The sequence below is a fragment of the Theropithecus gelada genome, chromosome 1 (assembly GCF_003255815.1).
Source record: "Theropithecus gelada isolate Dixy chromosome 1, Tgel_1.0, whole genome shotgun sequence".
NCBI lineage: Eukaryota > Metazoa > Chordata > Mammalia > Primates > Cercopithecidae > Theropithecus > Theropithecus gelada.
The window spans coordinates 112252820-112280070 of record NC_037668.1 but is presented as its reverse complement, the minus strand read 5'-3'; the positions used below and the strand labels follow the sequence as shown (position 1 = coordinate 112280070).

At 39.1% G+C, this 27251-nt stretch overlaps 1 protein-coding gene across 5 annotated transcripts in view; it reads right to left on the bottom strand.

The window, feature by feature from the left end:
* SAMD13 (sterile alpha motif domain containing 13) overlaps positions 1-27251 on the bottom strand; it is a 49378-nt gene that overhangs the window by 10744 nt on the left and 11383 nt on the right. For all 5 annotated transcript variants that reach the window (XM_025401547.1, XM_025401565.1, XM_025401573.1 and 2 more), the window contains exon 3: positions 14463-14574. In XM_025401547.1, coding sequence (XP_025257332.1) covers positions 14463-14574 — 112 coding nt within the window. The remainder of the gene's footprint in view (positions 1-14462; positions 14575-27251) is intronic.

The following is a 27251-nucleotide window of genomic DNA, read 5'->3' as shown; positions in this document are numbered from 1 at the left end:
AAAGATGCACCATTTTATAGTTCTACCCGCAATGTACAAAGAAATTTCTCCACATCCTTGCTCCTCCATATTCTTTTGACCTCATCCCTTTCTATATCCTCAGGGAGTTTGCTTCACTTAACTTTTCTCAATTTATTTCAATTTTAATCTGTCCAATTCTTTTAGCTACTTTCCTGGATGTGAGTAAGTCTGGATGTCTCCTCTCTTAGAAGAGAATTCTCTTGCCTACATGACTCTCTAGTTGCTGCTTCTCCCATACTGGCCTGCCTCCCACTCATTCCTCAACTTGGAAGGAAAGTTCCTCCCCAGCTGATATGTGTGCACCCTGACATGCTGCTGTGGCTGCTGGCATGCATGAGCAAGCACAGATCCCATTGCCACTGGCCCAGTGAAACTCTGTGGCCAGCATCCCCCATCGGAGTGTTGTGGCCAGCAGACAGAGAATACCTCGACCCCTCCAGTAAAGGAGGTTGCTAACCACAAGGGGCCAGAGAATAAAGCTGTGACCCAGTACCAACCCCGCAGAGTTACAGCATGCAGCCCAGAAGTGCCAAGCTGAGCCTTATCCCCTAACATCTTGCAGAAATGAAGACAGTCACCTTATACCACAATCAAAGCCCTAAGGGCATTAAAGAAAATAAAGGCAAAAAAATCACATCCAAAGGACAGCAATTTCAAAGATTGAAGAAGCATGAGCCCATAGAGATGAAACAAAACAAAACAAAACAAAACAACAATACAAAAAACAAAAACCAAATCAAAACAAAATAAAAAAACCTAGTGCAATAACTCTGGCAACTCAAAAAGTCAGAGTGTCTTCTTACCTCCAAATGACCGTACTAGTTCCCCAATAATTGTTCTTAACCAGACTGAAATGGCTGAAATGACAGACATATAATTCAGAATATAGATAGGCATAAAGATCATTAAGTTTCAGGAGAAAGTTAAAACACAGTCCAAGGAATCTACGGTATATATGGGAACTGAAGATGAAATGGTCATTTTAAGAAAGAATCAAACTGATCTGGTAGAGCTTAAAAACTTACTTCAAGGTTTCATAATACAATCTCAGCAGAATAGATCAAGCTGAGGAAACATTCTCAGAGCTTGAAGACTGGCTGATATGGTTTGACTGTGTTCCCACCCAAGTCTCATCTTGAATTCCCACATGTTGAGGGATGGATCCAGTGGGAGGTAACTGAATCATGGGGGCAGGTCTTTCCCATGCTGTTCTCAGGATAGTGAATAAATCTCAGGAGATCTAATGGTTTTAAAAAGAGGAGTTCCCAGCCGGGCATGGTGGCTCATGCCTATAATCCCAGCACTTTGGGAGGCCGAGGCAGGTGGATTACCTGAGGTCAGGAGTTTGAGACAAGCCTGACCAACGTGGTGAAACCCCATCTCTACTAAGAATACAAAAATTAGTTGGGTGTGATGGCAGGCACAAGTAATCCCAGCTACTTGGGAAGCTGAGGCAGGAGAATCACTTGAACCTGGGAGGCAGAGGTTGGAGTGAGCTGAGATCACGCCATTGCACTCTAGCCTGGGTGATAGAGTGAGACTCCATCTTTAAAAAAAAAAAAAAAAGAGAAGTTCCCCTGCACAAGCTCTCTCTCTTTTTGCCTGCTCCCATCCACATAAGATGTGATTTGCTCCTCCTTGTCTTCCTCCACAATTGTGAGGCCTCCCCAGCCATGTGGAACTGTAAGTCCAATTAAACCTCTTTCTTTTGTACATTGCCCAGTCTTGGATATGTCTTTATCAGCCGTGTGAAAATGGACTAATACAGTAAATTGGTACCAGTAGAGGGGGGCATTGCTGAAAAGATACACAAAAATGTGGAAGCGACTTTGGAACTGGGTAACAGGCAGAGGATGGAACAGTTTGGAGGGCTCAGAAGAAGACAGGAAAATGTGGGAAAGTTTGGAACTTCCTAGAGACTTGCTGAATGACTTTGACAAAAATGCTGATAGTGATATGAACAATAAGGTACAGGCTGAGGTAGTCTCAGATGGGATGAGGAACTTGTTGGGAACTAAAGCAAAGGTGACTCTTGTTATATTTTAGCAAAGAGACTGGTGGCATTTTGCCCCTGCCCTAGAGATTTGTGGAACTTTGAACTTGAGAGAGATGATTTAGGGTATCTGGTGGAAGAAATTTCTAAGTAGCAAAGCATTCAAGAGGTGATTTGGGTGTTGTTAAAGGCATTCAGTTTTATAAGGGAAACAGAGCAAAAAAGTTCAGAAAATTTGCACCCTGACAATGTGATAGAAATGAAAATTCCATTTTCTGAGGAGAGATTCAAACCAGCTGCAGAAATCTGCATAAGTAATGAACAGCTAAATGTTAATCCCTAAGACAATGGGGGAAATGTCTCCAGGGCATGTCAGAGGTCTTCATGGCAACTCCTGCCATCACAGGAGAGCCTAGGAGGAAAGGATGGCTTTGTAGGCCAGACCCAGGGTCCCCGTGCTGTGTGCAGCCTAGGGACTTGGTGCCCTGTGTCCCAGCCACTCCAGCCATGGCTGAAAGGGGCCAACATAGAGCTTGGGCCATGGCTTCAGAGGGTATAAGCTCCAAGCTTTGGCAGCTTCAATGTGGTGTTGAACTTGCGAATGCACAGAAGTCAAGAATTGAGGTTTGGGAATTTCTGCCTAGATTTCAGAAGATGTATGGAAACACCTGGATGTCCAGGCAGAAGTTTGCTGCAGGGGCAAGGCTTTCATGGAGAACCTCTGCTAGGGCAGTATGGAGGGAAATGTGGCGTTGGAGCTCCCAGACAGAGTCCCTACTGAGGCACCACCTAGTAGAGCTGTGAGAACAGGGCCACCATCCTCCAGACCCCAGAATGGTAGATCCACTGACAGCTTGCACTGTGCACCTGGAAAAGCTGCAGACCAGCCACGAAAATACTAGCCATGAAAGCAGCCAGGAGGGAGGCTGTACCCTGCATAGCCACAGGGGCAGAGCTGTCCAAGACCATGGGAACCCACCTCTTGCATCAGCATGACCTGGATTTGAGACATGGAGTCAAAGGAGATCATTGTGGAGCTTAAAGATTTGACTGTCCTGCTGGATTTTGAACTTGCATGGGGGCCTGTAGCCCCTTTGTTTTGGCCAATTTATCCCATTTGGAATGGCTATATTTACCTAATGCCTGTACCCCCACTGTATCTAGGAAGTATCTAACCTGCTTTTGATTTTACAGGCTCATAGGTAGAAGAGACTTGCCTTGTCTCGGATGAGACTTTGGACTGTGGACTTTTGAGTTAATGCTGAAATGAGTTAAGACTTTGGGGGACTGTTGGAAAGGCATGATTGGTTTTGAAATGTGAGGATGTGAGATTTGGGAGGGGCCGGGGTGGAGTGATATGGTTTGGCTGTGTCCCCACCCAAATCTCATCTTGAAATCCCACATGTTGTTGGAGGGACCTCGTGGGAGGGAAATGAATCATGAGGGCAGGTCTTTCTCATGCTCTTCTCATGGTAGTGAATAAGTCTCAAGAGATCTGATGGTTTTAAAAAGAGGCAGGAGTTCTGATGGTTTTAAAAAGAGGAGTTCCCCTCACAAGCTCTCTCTCTTTTTGCCTGCTGCCAACCACACAAGATGTGACTTGCTCCTGGTTGGCTTCCACCATGATTGTGAGGCCTCCCTCCCCAGCCATGTGGAATTGTAAGTTCAATTAAACCTTTTCTTTTGTAAACTGCCCAGTCTCAGCAATTTATATGTCTTTATCAGCAGCGTGAAAATGGACTAATACACTGGCTCTCTGAAATAACTCAGTCAGACAAAAATAAAGAAAAAAATTTAAAAAGAATGAACAAAACTGTTAAGAAATATGGGATTATGTAAAGAGACCAAATCTACAACTCACTGGTGTCCCTGAAAGAGAGGGTGAGAAAGCAAGCAACTTGGAAAATATATTTGAGGATATTGCCCATGAAAGCTTCCCCAGCCTTGTTAGAGAGGGCAACAGTGAAATTCAGGAGATGCAGAGAGCCCTTGTGAGATACTACACAAGATGACCATCCCCTAGACACACAGTCATCAGATTCACCAAGGTTGAAAAGAAATTAAAAATGTAAAAGGTAGATAAAGACAAGGGGCAAGTCACATACAAATGGAACCCCATCAGGCTAACAGCAGACTTTTCAGCAGAAACCCTACAAGCCAGAAGATATTGGAGGCCTACATTCAGCATTCTTAAAGAAAAGAAATTACAACTAAGAATTTCATATACAGCCAAACTAAGTTTCATAAGTGAAGGAGAAATGAGATCATTTTCAGACAAGTAAATGCTAAGGGAATTAGTTACCACCAGACCTGCCTTTCAAGAGGTCCCTAAGGGAGTGCTAAATAAGGAGAGGAAAGACCATTACTGACTGCCACAAAAACACACTTAAATACATAGACCACTGACACTATAAATCAAGTACACAATCAAGTCTGCATAATAACCCGCTAACAATACAATAACAGAATCAAATCCATACATATCAATAGTGACCTTGAATGGAAACAGAGTAAATGTCTCAATTAAAAGGCACAGAGTGGCAAGTTGGGTAAAGAAGCAAGACTCAACTGCATGCTGTCTTCAAAAGGTCCATCTTACACGTAATTACACACACAGGCTCAAAGTAAAGGGATGATGAAAAATCTACCTAACAAATGAAAAACAGAAAAAAAGCAGTGGTTGCTATTCTAATTTCAGACAAAATAGACTTTAAACTAACAATGATTTAAAAAAAATGACAAAGAAGCGCATTATATGATGGTAATGGGCTCAATTCAACAAGAAGATGTAACTATCCTAAGTATATATGCACCCAAAACAGGAGCACCCAGATTCATAAGATGAGTTCTTAGAGACCTAGGAGACTTGGATGACTACAAAATAATAGCGGGAGACTTCAACATCCCACTGCCAGTTTAGGCAGACCATCAAGGCAGACAACTAAGATATTCGGGACTTGAACTTAACACTTGACTAAATGGACCTAAAAGACATCTACAGAACTTTCCACCTCCAAAATGGCAGAATATATATTCTTCTCATCTGCATATGCGACATACTCTAAAACTGACCACACAATTGGCCACAAAACAATTCTCAGCGAATTCAAAAAAGAGGAAATTATACCAACTGTACTCTCAAACCACAGCACAATAAAAATACAAATCAATAAGAGGAAGGTCACTTAAAACTGTACAGGAAATTAAACAACCTGCTCCTGAATGAGTTTTGAGTAAACAATGAGATTAAAGCAGAAATCAAGAAATTATCTGAAACTAATGAGAACAAAAATACAACACACTGGAATCTCTGGGACACACCTAAAACAGTGTTAAGAGGAAATTTTATACTGCTAAGTGCCCATGTCAAAAAGTTACAAAGATCTCAAATTAACAACCTAACAGTACACATAGAGAAACCAGAAAAACAAGAGTAAACCAACCCCAAGGCTACCAGAAGACAAGAAATAACTAAAATCTGAGCTGAACTGAATGAAATTGAGACACGAAAAACCATACAAAAGATGAGCAAATCGAGGGGTTGGTCCTTTGAAAGAATAAATGCCATATACAGACCATTAGCTAGACTAATAAAGAAGAAAGGAATGAATATCCAAATAAATAAGATCAGAAATGACAAAGAGGACATTACCATCAACCCCATAAAAATATCTTTTAAAAAACCCTCAGAGACTATTACAAACACCTTTATGCATACAAACTAGAAAATCTAGTTGAAATGGATAAATTCCTGGAAACACAACCTCCCGAGATTGAAGAAGGAAGAAACTGAAGCCCTAAACAAACCAATAATGAGTTCTGAAATTGAATCAGGAACAAAAAGCCTACCAACCAGAAGCAGCACAGTACCAGATGGATTTATAGCCGAATTCTACCAGAGGTATAGAGAAGAGTTGGTACCATTCCTACTGAAACTATTCCCAAAAATTTAGGAGGAGGGACTCCTCCTTAACTCATTCTATGAAGCCAGAATCATTTTGATACCAGAAGCTGGCAGAGATACAACAAAAAAAAGAAAACTTCAGGCCAATATCCTTGATGAACATAGGTGCAAACATCCTCAACAAAATGCTAGCAAATGAATTCAGCAGCATATCAAAAAGCTAATCCACCACAATCAAGTAGGCTTTATCCCTGGGAAGCAAGGTTGATTCAACATATGCAAATCAATACATGTGATTCATCACATAAATGGAACTAAAACCCCAAACCACAAGATCATCTCAATAGATGCAGAGAAGGCTTTCAATAAAATTCAACATCCCTTCATGTTAAAAATCATTAACAAACTAGGCATCAAAGGTAAATACCTCAAAATAATAAGTGCCATCTTATTATTGACACGAGAAACCCACAGTCAGCATTATACTGAATGGGCAAAAGCTGGAAGCATTCCCCTTGAGAACCAGAAGAAGACAAGGATGCCTACTCTCACTACTCCTATCCAACATTGTACTGGAAGTCCTATCCAGTACAATCAGGCAAGAGAAAGAAATAAAAGGCATCCAAATAAGAAGAAAGGAAGTCAAACTATTCTTGTTTGTAGATGATATGATTCTATACCTAGTAAACCCCATAGTCTCTGACCAGAAGCTGCTTGAGCTGATAAGCAACTTCAACAAAGTTTCAGTATACAAAATCAATGTGCAAAAATCAGTAGCATTCCTAACAACAACCATACATTAACAGCACCTAAACTGACAGCCAAATCAGGAATGCAATTCCATTCACAATTGCCACAAAAAGAATAAAATACCTAGAGATACAGCTAACTGGGGAGGTGAAAGATCTTTATAATGAGAATTACAAAACACTACTCAAAGAAATCAGAGATGACACAAACAAATGGAACAACATTCCATGCTCTTGGATAAAAAGATCAGTATCATTAAAATGGCCATACTGCCCAAAGCAATTTACAGATTCAATGCTATTTCTATCAAACCACCAATGATATTCTTTACAGAACAGAGAAAACTATTCTAACATTCATATGGAACCAAAAAAGAGCCCAAATAGCCAAGGGAATCCTAAGCAAAAAGAATCTGGAGGAATCACATTGCCTGACATCAAACTGTACTATAAGGCTACAGTAACCAAAATAGCATGGTACACATAGACCAATGTAACAGACTAGAGAGTACAGAAATAAAGCTGTACATCTATAACCATCTGAGCTTTGATGAAGTCGACAAAAACAAGCGATGGGGAAAGGACTTCCTATTCAACAAATGGTGCTGGGATAACTGGCTAGCCATATGCAGAAGATTGAAACTGGACCCATTACTTACACCATATATAAAAATCAATTCAAGATGGTTTACAGACTTAAATGTAAAGCCTAAAAGTATAAAAACCCTGGAAGATAAACTAGGAAATACCATTCTGGACACAGGCCCTGGCAAAGATTTCATGATATAGACGCCAAAAGCAATTGCAACAAAAACAAAAATTGACAAATAGGACCTAATTAAACTGAAGAGTTTCTGCATAGCAAAAGAACTATCAACAGGGCAAATAGACAACTACGAAATGGGAGAAAATATTTGTGAACTATGCATCCAACAAAGGTTTAATATCCAGAATCTGTAAGAAACTTCAACAAATTAACAAGCAAAAAAACAACCCATTACATATTGTGCAAATGACATGAACAGACACGTCTCAAAAGAAGTCATACATATGGCTAATAAGCATATGAAAAAATGCTCAACATCATTAATCATTAGAGAAATACAAATCAAAACAATGAGACACCATCTTGCACTAGTCAGAATGGCTACTATTAAAAAATAATGAAAACAGATGCTGGTGAGGTTGCTGAGAAAAGGGAATACTTATATAGCAGTAGTGGTGGGAATGTAAATTAGTTCAGACATTGTGGAGAGCAGTTTGGCGATTTCTCAAAGAACTTAAAATAGAACTACCATTCAACCTGGCAATCCCATTACTGAGTATATTCCCAAAAGAATATAAGTTGTTCTACCATAAAGACACTTGCACCTGTATGTTCACTGCAGCACTATTTACAATAGGAAAGATATGAAACCAACCTAAGTGCCCATCAACAGTAGACTGGATAAAGAAAATGTGGCACATATACACCATGGAATACTACATAGCCATTAAAAAAGAATAAGAACATGCGCTGCGCAGCAACATGGATGGAGCTGGAGGTCATTATCCTATGGGAACTAATGCAGGAACAGAAAACCAAATACCTTACATTCTCATGAGTGGGAGCTAAACATTAAGCACATATGGACACGAAGAAAGGAACAATAGACACTGGGGCCTACTTGAGGGTGGAGGGTGGGAGGAGGGTAAAGACTGAAAAGCTGCCTATTGGATACTATGGTTATTACTTGGTGATGAAATAATCTGTACACCGAACCCCTGTGACACACAATTTACCTGTATAACAAACCTGAACATGTACCCATGAATCTAAAATAAAAGTTAAAAAACTTCAAGTTTTTTCCTTATCAGTTTTCAATTTTCTTGGCTACTTTCTTATTATTAGCATTACCAACTTACTTGTGATTTCACCTCTTTTCTAAATTTTCATGGGCTGAAAGGACACATCAGCAGAGATTGAGTTGCCACTTCCCCTGTTCATTATGCTATAAAATGTTCTAAGCGTTTCAGTAGCCTTTAATTGTTAAAAATTATCAGGCATCAAAGCACCTCAAATATTTTCAATACTTGGTATGATTAGATGCTGATGAAGTAAATCAAGTTATTCTCAATCTGTGAGGTTTTAACTGGTCTAATTCAAAGCCAGATTTGCTATGAAAGGTAATGATGTTTAAGTTTCACCTTAACAAGTTTGTATCCACAATTTTGTAATTTTTTTTTTTTCACCGAGGGCTGTTAGAATTGCATAAACTTTAGGCTCCACAAAACCTGAATTTGTCTCTGTTCTAATTAGAAATCTCCATTTAGAATCACTACAACTGAATTCAATTTGGCCGTGATTAGAACACTATGCTCAGGGGTGCTCTGATTGGCCTCTCTGCCCTATGATTCCATTTTGAGGTAGTTAGTATTACTTGGCAATATGTAGCCATAAGAAATTTCATTTATTTTTTATTAAGCCAGCGACTTCAGAAACTTATCAAAAGTTAGCAATAAGCCATCTGTAAAGAGATGTCAATCTTTGCATTTCAAATGAATGACTTAAGCAACCAGTTGGGCATTTCAGAGTATAGATACTATTCTTATTCATGTGGTTTGAGAAAAATGAAGAGGTAATAGAGTAAAATTAATTTGTCACCTTGAGTTGCATATTACTTTGTCATGATTATTTCAGAGATACATATTGTTCTCAAAATAAAATCACAAATGTTGCTTGTAAGTTTGAGAAATCTGAAAAATATGAACTGTATGACATTGATTGGCAGATCTCTGTCTTCCATCTTCTTCTTATATATTCTAAGTATGTGAGTCAAACAGACAAAGACATAGAAATGAAGTGACTATACCACAACAGGCAGAGCTGTCTTTGTGACTTGCCATTAGGGTCCAATTTGAGTGGTGAAGTTACTGTACTAGATTGCCAGAGTTCCTTAAATGGCAACTAAAAGCACTGCCCATAGTTGGCTTTGTAACAGAGAAAACTGCTAATTTAGCCTTCAGAGTTTGACAAAGCAAACTTTATCCTAAATGTTCTCTGTGAGGAAGGGAGGGATGCTTTTGAACAAGATTAGTCAAAATAGTCTCTTAAAAACCAAAGCTCTTATCAAAGTAAAATTCTTGAGGTGCCTTTGACTCTGGAAAGCTAAGCAGTCCATACCCATGGACAAGTGTCATTAAAAACAAAAAATCTATTCACAAAAGTTCAACTGTGTCTCAAGTGGTTTTGCACCCTGTGTTGTGCACTGAAAGCATACTTCTTGAGGACCAGTTTTAAGATTACATGTTTTGACTCTTAAAGCAGGAGCTTGAACAGTATTCTGTTTGTTTAACTCAGTATTAACTTTATAGAAATCTGAGTCCTAGAAGGGCAGATTCTCCAGGACCATCCACTAACCATGAGTAAACTGGAAGAAAACATATCAGAAGTCATGACTTTCATTCATTCCCTTCACCACAGCCCAAAATGTTTGCCTGCTAGAAGGCACTTGGGAAAATAGCCACCATACCACAGTGTCTGTGGGAAAGAGAGATGGTACTAACAAGGCTGTAATCACTGCCTTCTCCAGGGCTCCCACTGCCTCCTGCTTTCATAGGTCAGTGAACCCTTTGGAGTGCTAGCTGAATAAGTCCAGTGGGCCAGACTCCCTACATGGTGAGCAACTGCAACCCTGATGACACAGACCACATGCCAACCCAAGGAGTAGTGACATCGACATCGCTGTCCAAAACATACATGCTGTTGACACTGGGTTATTCGTGATGGGCTAGGCAGGGACTTAGGCCTTAACTCTTGATGATTCTTTTGACTTGTAATTGTGACTAACACAGAAAATTCAAAAGAGGATCGCCAGAAGAAAATTTAATGAAGATAATTGCAGCAGAGGAAAACTTAACGGAGATCATTGTTCTGTGACAGTGGGGTGCCTGCACAGGGAAAAGGAGGTTAGGCAAAGACCACCACCTTAATCCAGCTGCTTCTCCATACCACAGGAACACAGGACAAATCTTGCCCTCCGAGAAATCTTGCTCAATGGTCTGACATCTTCCAAGAGGTCATGCTGCTAGAAAGCCACATCCGAGTCTAGTTGCCACAGCCATACAGTTTCCAATACTGTGCTATGAGACCATACCACAAAGATAGATACTCTCCTGGAAGTCAGGCCATCTGATGGCGGACTTGTTTGCCATCAATATCAGTATTTTAGTCAGTTCAGGCTGCTAGGACAAAATACTGTAGATTGGGCAGCATAAACAACAGATATTTCTCACAGTTCTAGAAGCTGGAGGTCCAAGACCAGGGTGCCAACATGGTTGGGTTCTTGGTAAGGGCTCTCTTCCTGGCTTGTAGAAGGCTGTCTTCTTGCTGTATTCTTACACCCAAGAGTAAGCTCTCTGGTGTCTTGTCCTCTTCTTATAAGAGCATTGATCTCATCATGGGGGCTCCATCCTCATGACCTCATCTAAACCTAATTACTTCCCAAAGATCCCACCTCCGAATATCCTCACTGTGGATTAGGTTTTCAACATAAGAGTTTTGGGGGGACATAAACTTTCAGCCCATAGCAGTCAGCCATGAAACAATAAGTTCCCCACATCACTGGCAACCATGCTGCCCTTTCCGGACTTGCCCTTTTCAAAAGTGGTTTAGGGGATGCTCTCCATCCCTGCCCTGCTTCTGTCAAGTGGAAGGGCAAAGCTTTCCTGAGGAGAGTTTAAGGAGGCAGCTGTTCTAACTGTTTCTCAGCTGCTGTGACCTTGCATGTACCTGCATGTGTCTTGAAAGGGCCATGTGCTTGGGCTGGAGATGGCCTGTATCTTCTCATCAGGATGATGAGTGGGTGCTAACCGACTAGGTTCATTGCCGGGAAGACCCCAGAGGCCATGCTGATGGCCTCTGTAGTGTGATGATGAAAGAGGCAGGTTAACATAGTAGAGGATCCAATTCTCAGTCCTCATGAATATCATAGCAGTGACTTATCTTACCAGCCTAAGCCTGGCCAGTGATTCCCTCCCTGCCCTCCACCTCCTTTAATGGAAAAGGAGAAATGAGAGATTTGAATCACTGCCAGAGACTAATTCAAGGCAGACTTTTCCCCGACCCAATCACCCTTCCATGAGAATGAAGAGAACTCAAGCTTCTGGACTATGCTTGCAAAACTCTGATCCTTTGAGAATTCATTTCTCGGGCTTCCGAGTTGGCAGGTTGAACATAGCAGCAAGACGATGCTCACTTCTCCCTTGAAGGATTTCTGAATGAAATGCTTTAGAAGAGTTTATTCCCGTTATGGTTCCCAGTGTCCATGGGAACAGAATGAGATCATCCATAGGAGAAGGGGCCTGCTCGTGGGCCAGGCTCAGAGTTGGCAGTTCCATTTCTGAGATACCTCACAGAACCTAGAAGGTCCAGAGAGCATCGTGTGCCCCCAGTCTGGGATGTCTGCCTCCAAGGAGTCTGAGCAAAAGCTCAACCTGCAAAGGGCTTTTGGTCAGCTGGGAATCTGGCCAAGAGACCTTTTAGCTAAGTATTTTTTTTTTGTTAACCATTTACAATACTACTTAAATTTAATTTTAGAAGAGTGCCATTCAATTGCAGTGACACAAATGGACATTGTACCAGTGAAAAACAAAATAAAATATGTTCCAACTGATCAGCGGCCTTCCACTTTCCAACCTGAGCGGTATTTTTCCATCACAATCCATAAAAATTTTTCAAACATAAAGAAAACTCATCAGAGTTTTATAGTAAATACCCATATTCTGAACACCTAGATGTTACAATTAACATTTTCTGTACTTGCTTTACCACAAATATGTCCACATGGTCACCCTTCTATTTAATGGCCAATGCATATTTTCAATGCATTTTAAATTGAGTTGTATATATCAGTATACTTTCCCCCAAATACTTCTGTTTTTATACCACTGTTTAGGTGTTTTTCATAGTTCTTTTCTTTTTGAAGTAAAATTTATATGTTCTATAATGCACAAACCTGAATCATTTGCATATGCCTGTGTATAAGCAAGCAGTGACCCATGCATACCTGAACCCAAGCCTGTATCAAGATACAGAATGTTACCATCACCCAGAAAGTTCCCTCATACTCCTTCCCAGTCATTCTCCATCCCCACCCAGTCAGAGGCAACCACTGTTCTGATTGTTTTTTACTACTGATTCATATTCCTGTTCTGGAACCTTATCTAAATGGAACCATTCGGTATGAAATCAGTTATGTAAGGTTTCTCTCAATCGGTAATACGTTTTTGAGACTCAGGCAAATGGTTGTACATAACAGTAGTTCATTCCTTTTTATTACTGTGGAGTATTCCACTATATGAATATACCACTGTTTGTATATTCATTCCCCCATTGATGTACACCTAGGCTTCAAATTTTTGACCATTGTGATAAAGTTAGTAAGAACAATTTTGTACAAATCTTTTTACAGACATGTGTTTTCATTTCCCTTGGGTAAATACCCAGGAGTGAAACTGCTGCATCATGGGATAGATGTCTGAATGTTTATTTCACATTGTCACCAACAATGAAGGAGTTCCAGTTGCTCCACATCCTTGTGAACATTTAATGTTATCAACCTTTCTCATTTTAGCTCTTCTGGTGGGTGTGAAGTAATTTAAGCTGCTATTTTAGCAAGTTTTCCAAATTAGGAAAAAAATACATATGTACAAAGATCAAGTCTCAAGTAAATATGGGTTGAAGGAAATCTAGAAATTGGAGTGTGCAATATTAGAAAAGTTTACCTTATCCAAACTCAGGCCATACAGTTAACAGTTTGAGAGAATAAACAATGGCTGAAGGGATTTTTCAGTTTTTAATTCTCCCTACAATATTATATTAGAAAAGAAAATGTAATGCTTAGAAAACTGCAGCCTTCATTGATGGAGAAATAGGAATTCTGTGTTTACCCACAGAACTGGCCTCGTGTGAACCACACTGTGTTGCCTCCACTTGCCTCCTCGGGTCAAAGCCCCTTGAGGACCACCCCTGCAGACCTGGTGCAGCCTGCAACATGGAGCTAAGAATCACCTAGACAATTGGGACGGACTCCTGCCCCTTCCTCCCTCTTTCTGATAGCAACCCTGGACCTGAGGGAAAGGAAATCCCATTTTTTGAGCATCAACACTATGCCAGAACCCATCCTAGGCACTGTGCATATATTGGCTGCTAATCCTCACAACAACATCCCTATAGAGTTATTGACAGTCTGATGTTATAAATGTGAAACCAAGACTCAGAGAGACATAGTAATGTGCCTAGGGTCACATAGAGATAGAAGAACCAGGATTCGACTATCAATCCTATGCTTTTTCCAGTCTACCTTGCTAAGCACCCAGAAAGCAAATTGCAAAGGGCTTAATAGTTCATTGGGTGCTGAGGCCAGTAGTAGAAGGTGGTGCATGTCTCTTGGTCAGGTTTGTCCCTGCTTTTCCCTTCTTTTCTGTTTCCTGCTTTCTAGTGTGTTTTCACTGAAGGTAGGGCTGATTCACTCCATCCCTGAGTATGATCAGTCTTTCAGAAGACACAGATGTAAATGAGCTTTAGCCTTCTTCTCCACAGCTGCCACTGTCTCCGGCTTTGAGTTTTCCCCTTGCACAAAGGGATAATTCACCTGGAACATCCATTTGCCTTCCCCTCAGTTTCTCAGGGCCTCACTGATTCCTCCCTGCTGTTTGGTCCTCTTCCTCCTCACTCCCTTATGCCCATGGTCAGGAAGGGAGGTAACCATGGGTTCATCACATGTTCATCCCGTGTTTCTCTAGACCAAGTTACCTGTTCCTGAAAAGCACTAGCTTGCTCCTCAAATCCCACGGTTCTGAAATAATTGACGACATCCATCACGGCCCAGTCGGCAGGATCAGGTGGTCTCCCATTTTCCATGGAACTGCAAAACACAAATCCAGACAGTTGTCATGGCAGTGTCTGCACAAGGGTGTGACCAGGCTCACAGACGGGTCTTCTGGGGCAGGCCTCTTGTGTTTCTTGGGTTCAGATGATGATTACTCTCACTGGCTTAGTCACTGCTAATAAACCATTTGACATTTAATGTAAATTATTTCCTCTGGTTTTTAATCCAGAGACATTGAGAGTGGTCCAGTGACTACTGGCAGCCCAGAGTATGATATTCATAATTCTGAGTTCAGAACACCTGGTCTTTTACAATATGACCTCAACATACCTCTCTCTCTTCCTGTCTTCCTAACACCTTCCCTAGCCCCAACCCCACACATCTAGGGATAAAGCCCTTCCACAATAGGCCAAGTCCTTTTATAGGTCTGAGCCTCTGCACATTCTGTCCCAGCCACTTACAATGCCCCCACACCTGTCTCTATTGGACAAAACTCTACCATTTCTACCAGTACACAACTAACTCCTCTTTGAGGCATTTTTCTGGCTCTTCCAAGGGCATGTTTTAGTCATAACTTCCTTTGACTTCTAGAACTTCATTCAAACTCCCACTGTAGCACCTTCCACATTGAATTATACCCTCTGTTTATTGAACAGTCTCTCCCATTAGAGTCGGAGATGCAGGTTGGAGATATGCATTTGAGCCTAGACCATTTATCATTTTATTATTCCTAGTATCAAGAGTGTACTTAGGAACTGAATCCATGTTGTTCAAATAAATAAACAGATGACAATCAAGCATTTGTCTGAGAGGGTCTGTGAGTAAGGCTCCTCATTGGATTAGAGAGGAGGGAAAGGAGAAGTAGAATGAAGAATGGTAATGACCTGCAGTTACTGGAACTCTGCCTTATTTCTGCACTGGGAGTATTTGTCTCACTTTCTCTATACCTCATCCAAGATGATTTTCCCAGAGTGTACATCCAATCACATAGCCTAACTTTGCTTTGGAGGTCCTTCAGGACAAAGCCCCTCCTCACCTCTCCAACTAGGAATACACTGGAGAGCAAAACAGACACCACCCTTATTCTTATGGGCCTTACAGTCCTGTGGGGAGTGAACATTGATCAATAATCATACAAGTAAATATACAGCTGCAAGTTATGCTAAATGTTAAGAAGGACAAGCATCACGTACTACGATAGTTTAAGCAATAGGGGAAGCTTTCCCGTGGGAGTTTCTTTTCAGGTATGCTCTAAAAAGCAGTCAGAAATTAACCGTATGAAGAAGTCACATGAAGAATGTTCCAGGCCCTGTGGCAGAAACACATACAGCCAAGGGAGCCATGCAGGTCTTGGAGGCCACACTGAGGATTCTGGATATTTGTTAAGAGCAATGAGGATAATTGAATGGTCCTGTGTAAAGGGGGTGACCTGATCAGATTCACATTTTGAAAGAGAACGCTGGAGAGGAGGCAGTCAACAAGAAGTCTATTGCAGTCATGCAAGCCAGAGACCATGCTTAGACTAGGGTGATGGTTATGAAAAACGAAAGGAGTGTGTGGATTTAAAAGATAGCTAATGAATAAAATCAGTGTAACTTAGTGCTAGACCAGATATAGAGAATGGAGGGAGTAGAAGTGTCATGGAATTGGATGGATGGTGGTAACATCCATCCAGCTGAACATGCTAAATTTGGGGTACTGTCTATATCCAAGTGGAGATTTAATGTGGGCTATAAGTATAGAGTGCAAAGCAGAAGAGTGGGCTAGATACACCTGTGGGAGACAGAGGCATTTAGACAATAATGGATATCTTGAGAGAGGAGGAGAAGAGAGCTGGGCCTAGAACTAAGCTTGAGAGGTTCAATATTTAGTAGAAGTTGAAAAGATCCAGGTTACTTTTAATGGAAACAAAATTGGCTAGATTTAGGGAGATTCCTGAAGATCTTTAAAGGTCTAAGAGTCAAGGATCCAGCCACCTCATTCCCCAGCATAATGTTTTCCCCATAGCAGGAACCTAAAATATTTAAGAAAACAAAACCAACTTCTGTACTAGTTAAAGGGAGTCACTGATCAATGGCACATGTGATCGTTCATTTCTCAACAGCACCTAATTTAAAAACATTTAAAGCCAATACTCTAAATGTCTTCTCTTTTGGACTTAAAGATGGTGAATCTATAACCACTGAATGCCTGTATACACACGTACTCATGTGCACACATGCACACACACAATCTTCCTACCATTTAACAGGCAATATACATCAGGAAGAAAACTATTTTTCATCCTAACATTGCTAAATATTATAACTATGTGTTTTTAAATCAATGGTAAATTTTTAAAAAATTATCTATGTGCTGGAATTTTCCATACACTAGCAACATAAGCAATTAGCAACTGGCACTGAGGACCCTCTTCAAGGTACCATTTTCCTTCCCTCTCTCTTAAGGTGTCCTTGAAGAATGTTTGGAAAGGAGTTCATTGTTCCAACAAATCTTTACAGTTTTCTAATTAGCTCACTTCTGATAGTGAACACAGAGTCCCATCGAACACACTTTTAAGTGCCCCCAGAAAACATCTGAATTCACTCTCCCTGTGGTTGACTTCAGTTAGTTGCCTTTCCTCACCAAAAATAGTTATCAGACCATCACACGTAGCCCCAAACCTAAAATAAAACATTTTAAAAAGAATACTCAATTGTAATAACAAAATACGTTACATCATAATCTTAAGATGGGAGGCTTTCCTGATTTTTATTCTGTTGGGATATAACATCATGACTTCCATAATTTTGAAATATTCTTGAGTATAACAATGCCATAGAGAAGAAAGAGTTGTAAAACTGCTGGCAGTGTACCATGAATAGAAGCAATGTGGAACAGGGCACTCTCTCATTCGGAGGGTAAGGGAATTCACCCAGAAGAAACAGGGGGTTAGAAACCAACCAATACAAATGATTGATCTACTTAAGTTTAAAAGCCTGATAGCCCCCCAAAGCCAAATTAACCTGGAAAAAAATCACATTAGACTATTGATATCCTGAGAAGAAAAATCTATCTTCATCTCTGTAGCACCAGCACCTAGCACAGTCTGACTGGTGCACAGTTGATACACAGCAAAATATCACAATGGACTAACAACCAGAGAGCACTTACAACTTAAAATCTGGTTTTCACACATTACTCAATATCAGCCTCCCACCTCTTTGTGAACTGGCTACTGTAACCTGCTTTTGGGAAACGAAGGCTCAGAAAGGTTAAGAAACGCACCCCAAATCGCATGGTAGATAAAGCTAGGATTGGATTCCAGATGTGCTTGACTCCAAGTCTATGCTTTTTTTCCACTATACTTATTCATTGACACAACAGATATTTGTTGAAAGTCTGTCTTCTCAGCATTGTGCTAGATGCAGGGTTACAAGGACAGGGAATGCATAGTCCCTGCCCTCAAGGAGCTGGCAATCTGGTGAGGGAAAGCAGATGTGGAAACAGCTAGCTCAGAGGAATACTCGAATCGAGGGGTGAACGAAGTGCGGTTGAGGACGTATGTAAGGGAGGGCTGGTTAGTTCAGCCTGTCTAGAACACTTGAAGATTTTCAATGGCAGTTTAAAAAGGCATTTATTGCCCTCAACATGCTCTGAGCGGGGCCCCAGAGAAGGGATGGCTTGCAGAGGCATGTCTCCGCAGGCACATACCATCACTTCTAGGTTGCTTGCGTTAATGCACGATGGGTGATTTCACTGAGCTCATCCAGTGGTTTCAGCAACAGTTTTAAGGAGAAAGCTGGTGATGATCCAAAAATAACATAACAAGGGTAGGCCAAGTGGAAGGGTGTGCAGGGCAGGAGCCAGAGTGCCAAAACCAGATAACATTTGACGTGGGAAGGTATTGGAGGATAGATTTAAGCAGCACCATTCTCTGCTAGGAATACAAGATGTCTCCCCAAGGACTGATATTTTGTCCAAATTGAGACACTTAGCTTTAGTTGTTTCCTTATAAATGGTCCATTCTCACCACATCTTTTCTTATGACCTTTGCATGTCAAATTCCAGAGGGAATTTAAATGTCACACTGTTTAAAATACCTGCCAGGTGGTGGTTCCATTGTGGCTGCTAATTTTGCGCTGATAAAATGAAATGGCAGATACAAAAGTGCCATTTTCGTTTGATATTTATTATTCACTATCGTCATAGCAAAATGTTTCTTAGAATATAATACATGTTAATATGATAAATTTATGAGTATTTTCCAGGCACATAATCTCTAAAATATATATTTTATATACAGCTTTATTATTAAAAATTAGCAAGAAATCTCAGCACTTAATCAAATTATCAATGTTTCCATTTAGCTCAGTCACCTTTTAGTCCTTGTGCATATGGTTAGGTCCATCAAGTATTGATAAAAATTATATCATGCATGAATAATTCACACAAGGAAATGATTATACCCTAATTAAACAATCACCTCGTTTTTAATGAGAGAGAGACACAACCACGGGGACAGAAATGCAATAATAACAAATTTGGCAGATATATGCAGATCAATTGAGCCTTTATGATGAGGTTTTCATGTTGGCACATCATAATTTTAAGTTCTGGCAGCAAAATCTCCATTTCCCTTTGTAAGAAGGCAGGCAGAAAATAGTTGAAACTATTTTCTAGCATATGTACATTTTATGGTATTTATGATATTACGGATGCTGAGAGTTGGTCAGGCCAAAAGGATACTCTGGGGAAATGCAATCCACATGTAATATCACAACTCCATTATATTCATCAATTGTATTTCCACTTCAAAGTTCGGAGCAAGTTACTTTAGACACTGGTTAACATATTATGATGATATATTTGTCACATTACTTTTTTTATAAAGCTGATTCTGAATGTTACTTATTTTTACACTCAGCAGTGCACTCTAACTTTGTGCTGCCTAGATATTTATAACTTATTTTCAAAATGAAATTAACCTACTCTTTGCTCATGTCTTAAAACAGCCTCTGGCTAAAAGCAATTTAGTTCTGCTTCTAATAAATTAATATTGATCTCTTTGCCTATGACATACCTAAGGATGAAGCAACTAAATGAACGTTAGTGTTAGTTCCATTCCTTTCTCCCTCTCCCTTCATGCTAACAAGCAGGAATCTGGCTAAACGGCAGGCCCAAAAAGAGAAAGGATGATTGAAAGTTTATGGACCCGACATTTTTCATTTTTAAATATTCAGACAAATAAGAATTGACTGATGTGCTGCAGCACATCAAAATGATGAAAGCATTGAAAAGGCAAATAACTCATCAAACCTTCTGTATATTCCAAATTATTTAGCTTAGAGTTCAGATGCTTGATTCAAACCTAACTGGGCAACATCCTAGACTTTTCCATACCCATGGCTTTGCTTATGTCAGTCAAACCCTTTCTGTTCAAATTCCAGGGATTAGTCCTGCTCATTATAAAGAGACCAGTTTAATTTCCCCTTAATTAATTTTAACCTGCCTACTATGAGCCAGGCACTTAATAAGCATTGAAAACTCATAGTCTAATGAAGAGGATAATCTCAGGTCAGCTGTGGGATGAAGAGGGTCATGATGTTTGTTTCCTGCTCTATTCCAAAAAGTGGTTAAGGAACAGGGGAAATAGATGGGTGAAAGAAGGATGGATAGTAAACATGGCAATGTGAGTCAGCCTGTGCTAGGTGTGTGGATGAAAGGATTTGGAGCCCTGAGTCACCAGTAAGACTAGGAGCAGGCACCCCAGATGGATGGAGCATCTTCCTGCAGAATTTCTTTCCTCTGTATAGGTATCTTCCCTCAGGCTAATGGCTTTCCTCTGAAATCATACAGCATTCTGTCCTTGGCATACCTCTGCCTGGAATGTCTTCCCAACCCATCTTTCTGAAATCAAGGGATCTTATAAACAGCCTCTTTTCCTTGTCCTCTTTTTATTTGTACATTCTAGTACAACTAAAATCCCCTAGTGTAAATAAGAACACTCCTTTTTTTTTTTTTTTTTTTCCTGTCACCCAGGCTGGAGTGAAGTGGCGGGATCTCAGCTCGTTGCAACCTCCGCCTCCTGGGTTCAAGCGATTCTCCTGTCTCAGCCTCCCAAGTAGCTGGGACTACAGGTGCATGCCACCACACCTGGCTAATTTTTTGTATTTTTAGTAGAGACAGGGTTTCACCATGTTGGCCAGGGTGGTCTTGATCTCCTGATCTCAGATCCACCTGCCTTGGCCTCCCAAAGTGCTGGGATTACAGGTGTGAGCCATTGCGCCTGGCCAAGAACACTCGTTTCAAGAAGACTCAATGAATAATTTTCATTCACTATCAGATACAATTCATGCCAAACACAAACATAAACATTTCATATCCTAATCATTAATACTAAACACAACAGTCTAGAGACTACCTGAAGAACTTTTCCTCCCTGCTCTGAGCCACAGCACAATGGTCTTTGTTCCAAAGGATTTGGGTGTGGCTTCATTGCTTAGACAAACTTGGTTTTTCTTCTGTAGGGATCTCAGCAGCAAGACAGAAACTATATAAAAAACAGCAGTCCTTGAGGGCTGACAATGTATAAAAGACATATAGTCAATGTCTGTGAATTCTGCTGGCATTGATTGAAACTCCTTTTGTTTTCACATTTAAAATATGATGTCTTAATATGCTTAACTGACTCTATAGTTTTATGCATTTTACTCTTTTGAAATGTACACTTCAAGGCAGGTATTTACAATGGAAAAAATAGTATAACTCAAAATAATAAACAGACTCAATTCTTAACCCATTATCATTTAATTGAAGGGAATAATCAAAGACTTATTTATCATGAGACCATATATCAGAATGAACAGATAACTATAACATATCAAGGAATGAATTTTACCTTCAGTAAGAAAAATAAAATAGTGCCATTTACAAGTATCACTATTAATTCCCATATATTATCAATATTCAAGAAAACATTCAACAAAGAAACAGTGAATTTGAACAACACTGTAGACCAAGTGACCCTAACAGACATATACAGAACATTCAACCCAATAACTGCAGAATATACATTTCTTTTCAAGCATACACAGAATATTCTCCAGGATAGATTACATATTAGGTTACAAAACAATTTTTAACAAATATATAATTAATGAAATCATACAAAATATCTTTTTTGACTGCAATGGAATGAAACTATAAATCAATGGCAGAAGGAAAACTTAAAAATTCACAAATACATGAAAATTAAACAACACACTTTTGAATAACCAATAGGTCAAATAAATGAAAAGTGAAATTGGAACATATCTTGAGACAAATAAAAACAAAAACACAACATATCAAAGCTTATGAAACGAAACAGAAGCAGTATTAAGAGGGAAGTTTCTAGTCACAAATACCTACATTAAAAAAAGAAAGATATCAAACAACCTAACTTTCTATCTAAAGAAATTAGACAAAGAAGTAAAATAGAGAATAGAAAAACAGTAAGAAAAAATCAACTCAGACTCGGTCTTTTGAAAAGATAAACAAAACTGACAAACCTTTAGCTAGGCTAAGAGAAAAGAGAGTGAAGACTCAAATAAATAAAACCAGAAATGAAAAGACATTACAACTGATGCTACAGAAATGAAAAAGGTCATACAGACTACTATAAACAATTATAGGTCTACAAACTGGATAAGCTAGAAGAAATAGGTCCCTGGAAGCATACAACCCACCAGACTGAATCATGAAGAAATAGAAAATCCAAGCAGACCTATCTGTAAGGAGATTAAATCAGTAGTATAAAATCTTCCATAAAAGAAAAGCCCAGGATTAGATGGCTTCATTGGAGAATTTTAGTAAATATTTAAGGAAGAATGAATGCCAATCCTCAAACTTTTCCAAATAACTGAAGAGGAGGGAACATTTCTGAACTTTTTTTTATGAGGCCAGTATTACCCTGCTACCAAGCCAGAAACAGACACAGAAAAAAAGAAAATCATAGGCCAATATCCCTGATTAAATATAGATGTAAAAATCCTCAACAAAATACCAGCAAACAGAATTCAAGAGTACGTTAAAAAGATCATTTGCCATGACCTAGTGGGATTTATTCCTAGGATGGCACAACATACGAAAATCAATTAATGTGACATATCACATTTACAGAATGAAGGATAAAAATCACACGATCGTCTAAGATAAAAAAGTGTTTGATAAAATTCAAAATCCTTTCATAATAAAAAAAAAGTCTCAACAAAGAAGGGATAGATTACCTTAACCTAATAAAGGCTATCTATGAAAAGGCTATAGTTAACATCATACTCAAAGGTGAAAAACTGAAAACTTTTCCATTAAGATCAGGAACTAGGCAAGGATGCCCATTCTTGCCACTTTTATTCAACATAGGACTGGAAATCCTAGCCAGAGCAATTAGGCAAGACAAAGAAATAAATAGCCACCAAGTTGAAAAGAAAGAAGTAAAACTGTCCTTACATTTACAGATGATATGATCTTAAATAGAGAAAACCCGAAAGACTCCACAAAAAAAACCTGTGAGAATGAATAAACAAATTCAACAAAGTTGCAGGATACAAAAATCAACACACAAAAATCAGTTTCATGTCTATACAATGATAATGAACTATCTGCAAAGGAAATTAGGAAAACAATCCCATTTACAATAACGTCATACTTAGGAATATTCTTAACCAAGGAAGTGAAAGACATTCATACTAAAAACTATGAGACATTGATGAAAGTAATTAAAGGAGACATAAACAAATGTAAAGACATCTCAAGTTCATGGATGGAAGATTTAATACTATTATAATTTCCGTATGACCCAAAGCAATCCACAGATTCAATGCAATCCTCATCAAAATCCTAATGATATTTTTACAGAAATAGAAAAAAATTCTAACATCTATATTGAACCAGAAAAGATCTTGAATAGCCAAAACAATCTTGAAAAAGAACAAGGTTGGAGGCAACACACTTCCTGATTTCAAAATATATTACAAAGCAACAGTGATTTAAACAGTATGACAACGGCATAAAGACTGACATATAGATCAATGGAACAGAACAGAGAGCCCAGAAATACATCCATGGATATATGGTCAAATGATCTTTGACTGGAATGCCGAGAATACAAAATGGGGAAGGAAGAGTCTCTTCAACTAATGATGTTGGGGAAACTGGATATCCACATGCAAAAGAATAAAATTGGATTATCTTTTACCATACACAAAATATCAACTCAAGATGGATTAAAGACTTAAACGTAAGACTTGAAACTGTAAAATATCTAGAAGAAAACACAGGGGGAAAACTTCAAGACATTAGTTTTGGCAATAGTTTCATGGATATGACACCAAAAGCATAGGCAACAAAAGCAAAAATAGACAAGCAGCGCTACATAAAACTAAAAGGCTTCTATACAGCCAGGGAAATAATAGAGTAAAAAGGAAACCTATGAAATGAGAGAAAATACTTGCAAACTATGTATCTGATAAGAGGTTACTTTCTAAAATATGTAAGGAATTCTTACAATTTTATAGCAAAAAAACTAATAACCCAATTTAAAAAAATGGTCAAAGGTCATAATAGATACCTCTCAAAAGAAGAAACACAAACAGCCAATATGTACATATATGAAAAGAGGTTCAAAATCACCAATCATCAAGGAAATGCAAATCAATGCAACAATGAGATATCATCTCACACCTCTTAGGATACTATTATCAAAACAACAATGACAAATGTTGGCAAGGATGTGAATAAATCATAACCTTTGCATACTGTTGGTAGAAAAGGTAGAAATGCAGAATGGGGAAGCTGCTACAGAACTGTAGATTCCTCAAGAAATTAAATATTGAACTACTAGGTGATCTAGCAACTCACTTCAGAGTATTTATCCAAAGGAATTGAAATCAGGAACTCAAAGAGATATTAGCACTCCCATATTCACTGCAGCGCTATTCACCAAGATATGGAAACAACTGAAATGTCCATTGACAGATAAATGAATTTTAAAAACACAGTGTAATAGTTGGGCTTGGTGGCTCATGCCAGTAATTCCAACTACTTGGGAGGCTGAAATGGGAGGATCCCTTAAATCAGGAATTTGAGACCAGCCTGAGCAACATAGGGAGACCCACCTCAAAAAAGAAATGCTGTACATACATACAATGGCATATTATTTAACCTTAAAAAAGAAGGAAATCCTTACATTTTCAACAAAATGAATGAACCTTGAGAACATTAAGTGAAATAACCAAGTCAAAGAAGGCAGAATATTGCATGATTTCACTTATATGAGGTATCTAAAATAAACTCATAGAAGCAAAGAATAGAATGGTGATTGGCAGAGGCTCAGGGAAGGGGGAAAGGGGACGTTGATAATCAACAGGTATAAAACTTCTGCCTGGAAGATGGATACGTTTTAGAGATCTGTTGTACAACATTGTGCCTACAGATAATAATACTGTATCGTACACTTAAAAATCTGTTAAGAGTGTAGAACCCCATAGTAAATGTTCTCACCACATTAAAAAAGAAAGTGAAAAAAAAGAAAGAAGGAAGGAAAGAAAAAGAAAGCGAGAGAGAGAGAAAGGATGGAAGGAAGGAAGGAAGAAAGGAAGGGAGGGAGGGAGGGAGGGAGGGAGGGATGGAAGAACCATAGCACACTCTAACTTATCTTATCATACGCATCTGGAAAAGGGTTTACAACATCAGATCCTGGCTAGAAAGGTCACTTTTCAGGTTTGAATTATTGGCTCAGTTTGTTTCTTTCTTTTCATTTTCTGACAGACTGTTAAGAGATATTTAATAACAAGCCACTTACAATGTCTTGGGAGTTAATACTTTCCCTGGCTTTTAGGATACAACATCTTACCATGATGATCACTGCCGCACCCCCACCCCTCCCCCACCTCTTTCCACATTGCTGTTTTTTGGGGAAGAAGAGCATTCCAGGAACCATCACACATTCAGGTAGGGTCAGGGCAGTGAGGTTGTGGGGACTGGGAAGAGTGGACAGAACAGACGAAAGTGTGCCTGATGGAGAGATCACGCAGAAACTACCTAGCAAGCTGAATAAAACCCCTCACTGCTTTCGAAGAAGATACATCTGAGGCTTGATAATTATTTATGCTCTATACTACAAGAGGACAGGCTTAGGAGTAAATAAACAAATGCTGAAGTCAGTGATCAGGCACATAGCTACTTCAGTCGGTTTCCCATTCCTTTTTTCATGAGAAGTCAGACCAGGCTTCCGGGCAAACAATCAAGGACCTGTGAGGTTTTTAATTCATTTCTGGATGTGACTGCTTCCCATGGAGATGCAGACCTGACTGACCTGTAGATTGCTGTACATGTATGCATGGTTGGACTTTTTTTTAATGAGCTAATAGTAGCTGTTGTTTTATTATTGTTATATGAAAAGTTCTCTTTTCTACAATGTTTTATACAAGTTCTTTTAACTCTACAATGAAGTCAGAGTTTTGAAACTCTAGCAATACCATAGCAGTTTCTAAGTCTACCTTAATATTTTAGTTCTGTCATTCACTTTCTAATCCTCTAATTCACATGAGCAAAAATGGTAATTTCTTTAACATAATACACGGCTTAACAGGTATACAGTTAGGTTTCAGAGAGGGCTATTTCAAAAGTAATTATTTCACAGTTAGTTCAAAACCTTACAACATTCATTACCAAGAAAAAAAAGCATCATATTACTAATTATGACAGGAATGTTAGTTCCAAAATTTTTTTTAAATGCCTTTGCTTCAAAATGAAACAACACACTGAACACAAAGGCAGAGGAATATGGTGAAGACGCATGTGCAAGAAAAGAAGTGGCATTAATAAGAAATGGCTTGCTTTGAAAGTCCTTGCTAAGCTTCATCACTGGGAACTTTCTACTGCAGCAGGTCTTCTCCACTGAGGGGCTTGGGGGCACGGTGGTGGTAGGGAAATAAACTGCTTCCTGTTGAAAAGGAACTTACTACATGCATGTGTCATGTGGAAACATTGATTCCTTCTCCCGTCCTAGGATAAAATGAAAAAGGGAGAAAAAGACATTTTTCATCTGAAAAAGGGAGAAAGACTAAGCAAATGGGAAAAAAAAATTGAATTCTCATGATTTGAACAGATATGCACATACATGTTAAATACATGGATTAAAAAATTTTTAGTCAAAATTCTAACATGAATCTAACATGGCCAAACATAGATCAATGATAAGAGTGTGTCATGAACCAACGTTTATAATTAATCCCAAATCTGTGCATCTGAAATCCACAAATAGAGAATACGATGATCCCATTTGTTCGATAAAAGCCTATTTGTATGTGTGTTTTGAATATATGTATACATTTTTGTGTATGCTGCCATATAGGTGTACATTCGTAGTGCATGGGAATATATGTATATATTCTTGTATTATGTATACATGTGCATACATACAGTATGTGTACAAAAACTGCCAAAAAGGATATCTCAACTATTCAGATGGCTCCATCTTAGTTATTTAGGTAGCTATTTTTAAAAATGAAATAAATACAGACCTACTAGGCAAAATAAAATCTGGAATCTTAATAATAATCATATCTATCTACATGATTCAGAGCTCCCCATTCATGCTCTCCCCACCTGAGTTAATCATCACCCTCAACCTCATGTTCATATAACCTTTCCCCTGATGCAAGAATTTAGTTTGGGTACACACCTGTGCT